At 41.4% G+C, this 8,378-nt stretch overlaps 1 protein-coding gene and 1 pseudogene across 2 annotated transcripts; one reads left to right on the plus strand and one right to left on the minus strand.

The window, feature by feature from the left end:
- The first annotated feature begins 203 nt into the window (after positions 1–203).
- On the plus strand, positions 204–750 carry LOC308414834 (high mobility group protein B4-like; annotated as a pseudogene). Its single transcript has one exon. The product of its transcript is annotated as a high mobility group protein B4-like (transcript).
- A 5,926-nt stretch (positions 751–6,676) lies between these two features.
- On the minus strand, positions 6,677–7,219 carry LOC308414835 (high mobility group protein B4-like; the record flags this gene model as incomplete). The annotated part of the gene is made up of 1 exon (XM_080910048.1): positions 6,677–7,219. One exon carries the CDS (start codon positions 7,217–7,219, stop codon positions 6,677–6,679), a length of 543 nt encoding a protein of 180 aa, XP_080766174.1.
- Between the last annotated feature and the right edge of the window lie 1,159 nt (positions 7,220–8,378).

Here is an 8,378-nt window from a genome sequence, read left to right on the forward strand (position 1 = left end):
GATGACATCACAGTTTGCCTTTTTTGACCCAACAAAGGCCAAGAGGACTGAAAAGGCTGGGCCCTGGCTGAGGCACCCTCAGAGGGAGAACATTTCACCGAAGGATACCACTTCCTAGACTGCTCCTCCGGTGAGGAGGCAGAACCCTCTCCTATCCTGTACAAGAAGATCAAGCAAAGGAATCAATCCACTGTTGTCTAACCATGAGCAAGGAAGTGACTCAATGGCCCAAGGTGAACGTTTCTGCCTACATCCACTTTTTACAGCAGTTTAGAAACAAAATCAAGGAACAACAGCCAAACGCTTACCTTTGCTTCGTAGACTTCTCAAGGAAGGCAGTGTTCAGCAAAATGGAGATCCATCTCGAAGCATGAGAAGGCCAAGTATGAAGCCCTAGCTAGGCTTGATAGAGCCCGGTACAAGAAAGAAATGATGAATTTCCGGGGGAAGAGAAGAAAGAGAAGGAAGAGGGACCCCAATGCACCCCGGAAACCCCCATCCTCTTTCCTGCTCTTCGCCAAGGACAACTATGGCCGGTTAAAAGAAGGAAACCCAGACTGGTCAGTGGTGGAGGTGGCTAAGGCTGCCGGGAAGATGTGGTCTCGAATGAAAAAGTTCCACAAAGCACCATATGAGAAGGCGGCTGCGCTTATGCGGGCAAAGTATTTCCAGCAACGGGAGGCCTACCTCAAACAATGTCAAGGCAAGAAGAAGAACTTCCGGGGACTGACAAAGTCCAGTTCAAAATAATAAAGTCTCATTCAACTGGCTTTCTGGCCCTGGTGTCCTGTGTGGATAGACTTCTCTCTCGAACGGTATGTTATGTAAGTGAGGCGTTTCATTGAGGTCTAGCCTTGGGAAGGCTGACTTTCAGAGAGGTAGCTCTAAGAGGGAACTAACTGGCACAGGACCCAAATGGCCTAGGTTGACCTCGGGGAGCCAGCCACAGAGCTGCTCTTTGGACCAAAGTGTAGTGATCAGCTCAGAGGTTTCTTATACAATTCCTAGCTCCTGATGAGGCTTGGCATCTCACAGGAATGTGGCCGGACTGAGAGGGCACTGTGCTCTCTGGGCAGGCAGACATTTTGATTGTGATTACAACTCTGGGTTCAGAATCAAGTTGTTTGGGTTGCCACACACCAGGACCATGTGACAGGAGTTTTGAGATACTTCTGCCTGGTGTGAGAACCTGACGACAGAGAAGGTTATGACATAAAACAGAGCAGCCGGAGTGGTGGTGAATGAGAAACATGGGAGTGGGGGGTTGAGGCCACCCAACAAGTTCTCATGTTAGTGAAATACCAACTCTCCCTTGCTGTACAGCTAGTACACCAGCTTGCTTCTGCTTCCCCTTTGACCTCTCAGGAGACACCCTCATTTTCTGCTTCAGTGAAAGACGGAGACCATCAGACTTAAGTTCTCTCTTTTCTGTCAAAAACGGGTACAGCACCTGCTTTATACATTATCCTAGTGAGTAGACCTGGCCGCACAGTTCTGAATAATCAATAGGCAGTATTGCTTCTAGCCAATAGTAATCTACCCTGCTAGTCAACTTGAGGACATGCCTGCCAGCTTGGTCTGCTGTATAGATAGTAGGTTGTCCTCTTCCTGAACCCCCATCCAGACTAAGCCACAGTAGAAACTGTGTCAACTGCTTGTCACAATGGCTTTTACCTTATTAGGCCTGTGGTTGTGTGAACGGATGCATGTGTGTTCACATGAGCATGGAGGGCAAAGGTCAGCATCTCTGGTGGCTACTCCTTCCCCCATATGCCTAATCTCTTAGACACAAGAACTTTCATACTTGCCTCGGTGTTGCTGATTCAGGTAGGTTAAGTGAACAGTAACCAGGAGAGTCCCTCTGTGCCTCTGCCTCACCAGTGCCAATTTTCATTTGTTTGTACGTGTTTCACTTTAGAAAAATGATTTATTTAACATATATAGTTATGTATAAAGACATTTATATATATGAATATATGTTTATATATCTATATATATCTATATTTATATGACATATATTTTTATATAAACATATTTATACAGTATGTAATATATAAATATTATATATTTCTAAAAATACATTATAATATATATTTTATATATTATATATGATGTTTATGTATGTAAATGTCTATTATAAAGTACATGCTATATTATATATCAATACATACATCATATTTATTATACATTACATATTATATAAAATACATATATCATATTTTATCACATATCATATCACATATCAATCATGTATCATATATTATATATTGAATATAATGTATTGTGCATTGGTTATGGTGTATTCTTTATGATATATCATGCATTGTATATAATCATATATCATACATCAAATATCACACATCGCACATCATACACCATATATTAACATCATACATCATACGTCACACATCACATATCACACATCATACATCATCATACCTCACACATAACACATCACACATCACCCAGGTCACACTTCACACGTCATATGTCACACGTCACATATCATCATCACACACCACACATCACACTTCACTCGTCGCATCATCACACATCACATACATAACACATCAACATACATCACAATTCATCATACATCACATATCACACATCATCCCACATCATCCTACATCATCCCACATCATCCCACATCACACATCATCAAACATCATCTCACATCATCATATATCACACATTATCACACATCCTCACACATCATCACACATCACACATCATTACATATCACACATATCATGTCACACATCACACCACATCAACCCACATCATCCCACATCTACCCATATGATCACACATCATCACACATCGCACATCATCACACATCATCACACATCACACATCACATATCACAACCTATCACACATCTCACATCACACATCATCCCACATTATTCTACATCATCCCACATCATCACACATCATCACACATCATCACATATCACACATGACACATCCTTACACATCACACACCATCACACATCACTCATCACCTCATACCACACATCTCACATCCCACATATTCCAATTTCATCCAAGATCATCCCACATCATTCCACATCATCCCAAAACATCCCACAACACACACCATCTCACCTCATCACACACCATCTCACATATCACACATCATCACACATAATCACACATCATCAGACATCATAACATACCACACATGATCCCACATCACCCGACATCATCTCCTATCATAACACATCATCACACATCATCATACATCATCACACATCACACATAATCTCACATCATCACACATCACACATCACCATATATCACACGTCTCACATCACACATCATCCCACTTAATCCCACATCATCAAACATCATCCTATTACCATGCATAATAACACATCACACATCATCCAACATAATCCATCGTCATCACACATCATCACACATCACACATACCACATATCACACATCTCACATCACACATCATTCCACATCATCACACATCATCACACATCATCACACATCACATATCATCCCACATCATCACACATCATCATACATCATCAAATATCATATATCACACATCATCCCACATCCCACATCATCAAACATCATACATATCCTCACACATCAGACATCACACAGCACACATCATCCCACATCTTATATCATCACACATCATCTAACATCATCACACAATATCTCACATCATTCCACTTCATCACACATCATTAGACATCATCACACATCACACATAATAGCACATCCCCACACATCACACATCACCACACATCATGACATATCATCACACATCATCATACATCATCACGTCATCACACATAATATCACATCATCACACATCATGAGACATCATCACACGTCTTCACACTTCATCACTCTTAATCATACATTATCCCACATCGTCTCACATCATCACACATCATAACATATTATCACCCATCATCACACATCATATCACATCATGACACATCATCACGCAACATCACACATCATCACACTTCATCACACATCAACACACATCATCACACATCATCATACATCATCAAATATCATGCATCACTTCATCGCACATCATCATACATCATCACACATCATCATACATCACACATCACACATAATTCCACATCATCCCACATCATCACACATCATCACACATCACACATCATCATACATAGCACATCAACATACATCACAATTCATCATACATCACACATCACACAATATCCCACATCATCACACATCACACATCAATCAAACATCATCTCCCATTATCACATATCACACATCCTCACACATCATCCCACATCACACATCATCACACATCATCCCATATCACACCTCATCAAACATCATCTCCCATTATCATATATCACACATCATCACACTTCCTCACACATCACACATCAACACATATCACACATCTCACATCACAAATCATACCACACCATCCCACATCATTCCACATCATCCCACATCACACACCATCTTACATTATCACACATCATCAGACACCATCACATATAACTCATGATCACACATCATCCGACATCATCTCCTATTATCACATATCATCACACATCATCGCACATCATCATATATCATTACACATCACACATAATCTCACATCATCACACATCACAGATCACCACATATCACACATCTCACATCACACATCATCCCTCATATTCCACATCCTCTTATATTATCCCACTTCACATATCATCACACATCATCCTATTTCATCACGCATCACATATCATCACACATCATCACACATCATCATACATAATCACACATCATCCCACATTATCCCACATCATCTCACATCATCACACATCATAACATATCATCATAAATTATCATGTATCATCACATCATCACACATCACACATCATCACACATCATCACACATCACACATCATCACACGTTATCACTCATAATCACACATCATCCCATATTATCCCACTTCATCTCACATCATCACTCTTCATAATATATAATCACAAATCATCATCACATCATCATCACACATCATAACGTATCATCACAAATTATCATGTATCATCACATCATCACACATCATATCACATCATGACACATCATCACCCATCATCACACATCACACATCAAACATCATCACACATCATCCAACGTCATCATAAATCATTACACATCATCAGACATCGCTCATCATACATTATCCACATCTTACATAATCACACATCATCATACATCATCACAAATCACACATCATCACATATCACATATCACACATCACCACACATTATCACATATCAACATCACACATTATCCAACATCACCACATATCACCACACATCACACATCACCAAACATCATTGCACATCATCACACATCAAACCACATCATCACACATCATCCCATATCACACATCACATATCACCACGTATCACACTTCTTACATCACACATCATCCTGCATCATCCCACATCATCACACATCATAACACATCATCACTCATCATCCGACATCATCACACATCATAACACATCATTATACATCATCACACATCACACATAATTACAAATCATCACACATCACCCATTACCACATATCACACATCTCACATCACATATCATCCCACATCATCCCACATCACCCCACATCCTCTCACATCATCTCATATCATCAGACATCATCACAAATCACACATATAAAACATGTCACACCACACATCATCCCACATCATCCAACAAGATCACATCATCACTCATAATCACACATCACACACCACACATCACCACACATCACAAATCACACATCACCACATATCACATCTCACGTGACACCACACCATCCCACATCAAACATCATCTTACATCATGTCACATCACACATCATCACACATCACACATAACCACATATTACCTATCTTACATTAATCATTATCCCACATCATCCCTCATCATCATACATCATCACACATCATCGCATATCACATCATATAATAACATCACACATCAAACATCATATATTAACATCATACCTCATACATGTGATGAGTTATATATACATGAATTGGGACGATGTGGGATGATGTGAGATGATGTGATGATGTGTGATTTGGGATGATGGAGGATAATGTGGGATGATGTGGGAGGTGTGATGTGTAATGTTTGGTTAAGTGTGAAGAAGTGTGATTATGTATGATGATGTGTGATGATATATAATGATTTGTGGTGATGTGTGATATGTGATGATGTGGTATTATGCGTGATGATATGTCATGATGTGTGGTGATGAGTTTTCTGTAATGTAATGGTATTATGTGTGATGTGTGATGATGTCTAATGATGTGTGATGAAGTGGAATGATGTGAGATATTGTGTGATGATGTTAGATGATGTGTGATGATGTAAGATGTGGGATGATGTGTGATGTGTGATGTCTGATTTGTGTGGATATGTGTGAAGTTTGATGATATGGGATGTGGGCTGATGTGTGATGTATAATATCTGATGATGTGGGATGATGTGTGATGTGAGATGTGTGATATGTTGTGATGTGTGATGTGAGATGATGTCTGATGATAATGTGTGATGTGTGATGACGTGTGATGATGTGTGATGTGTGATGAAATGGGAAGTTGGGTGATAATATTTGATGATGTGGGATGATATTGAATGAGGCTTTATTATTTTGAACTGGACTTTGTCAGTCCCCGGAAGTTCTTCTTCTTGCCTTGACATTGTTTGAGGTAGGCCTCCCGTTGCTGGAAATACTTTGCCCGCATAAGCGCAGCCGCCTTCTCATATGGTGCTTTGTGGAACTTTTTCATTCGAGACCACATCTTCCCGGCAGCCTTAGCCACCTCCACCACTGACCAGTCTGGGTTTCCTTCTTTTAACCGGCCATAGTTGTCCTTGGCGAAGAGCAGGAAAGAGGATGGGGGTTTCCGGGGTGCATTGGGGTCCCTCTTCCTTCTCTTTCTTCTCTTCCCCCGGAAATTCATCATTTCTTTCTTGTACCGGGCTCTATCAAGCCTAGCTAGGGCTTCATACTTGGCCTTCTCATGCTTCGAGATGGATCTCCATTTTGCTGAACACTGCCTTGAGAAGTCTACGAAGCAAAGGTAAGCGTTTGGCTGTTGTTCCTTGATTTTGTTTCTAAACTGCTGTAAAAAGTGGATGTAGGCAGAAACGTTCACCTTGGGCCATTGAGTCACTTCCTTGCTCATGGTTAGACAACAGTGGATTGATTCCTTTGCTTGATCTTCTTGTACAGGATAGGAGAGGGTTCTGCCTCCTCACCGGAGGAGCAGTCTAGGAAGTGGTATCCTTCGGTGAAATGTTCTCCCTCTGAGGGTGCCTCAGCCAGGGCCCAGCCTTTTCAGTCCTCTTGGCCTTTGTTGGGTCAAAAAAGGCAAACTGTGATGTCATCCCTGAGCTGGCCAATGCCAGCCAAGCCCCAGTCATTTGTGGGTAGGCCCCCTTAGTGGTTAGTTTCTCCAGGGACTTTCTCTTTCTACTCTAAGGAAAGATGAAGGATTATCTCAACCATATTAGAGCTATTCCTGACCCTGGGAATTTTTCCCTTTGGCTTGCTGAAGGGTGTGGGCTTTGCTTAGCCTCTGGGGTCTTTTATTCCTGTCCCCAGGGGTGTCAAAACAAAGGCTGCCTTTTTCCCTGTGATTGTCAGAATTCTGCCTCCTCATCCTCCACTCTCTTGAAATACCAAAAGCCAGGAGTGGGAGGGGAGTCTTGGGAGCTGTCGTGATCACATGGGAAGACGTTCTGTTGGCCTTGAGCCACAAAGGGTTTAGTAGTAAACTCTAAACATAATCAGCGATGGCAGCTGGGACTTGGTTTCTGCCATGACAAAGTTGTCCGATTTAAAACCCAAGCATTTTGGTTTAGAGTCTGAATCCCTCCTTTCTCTGAAGAAATTGGAGAGAAAAGAGGGAAGAGAAACTAAGAGTTTTTTAATTACATTAGAGGTCTGGAAAATGTGAATTATAAGCTCTTCCAATATCCACTCCCATCCTCAAAAGAGTCCCCATGTCTTAGGGTTAATTTACAAAGCCCTACAACAGTTATGCAGATTGGCTATTTTTTGGGGGGGGGGGTAAATCTTGATGCCCTCCTAGTCATGCAGCTGTAGAGAGTATAGTAAAGGACAACAGACCTGTCTGTGTGTGTTAGTGGCTTTACTGGAAACCCAGTGGGGGACAGTGTTGCTATATGCATAGGGCCAGAAAACTTGTTCTCATTGACATAAGAAGGACTGAGTTCAAAGCTGAGCAGCCACGGACAGGCATGAGCCGTGGGTCTTCGGTGTCAACTGATTGATTGGAGCCACTGTCCTGAGAACTTTTAGGGGAGGCCTAGAGGTGACAT

Source organism: Micromys minutus (assembly GCF_963924665.1).
Source record: "Micromys minutus genome assembly, chromosome: X".
Lineage (NCBI taxonomy): Eukaryota > Metazoa > Chordata > Mammalia > Rodentia > Muridae > Micromys > Micromys minutus.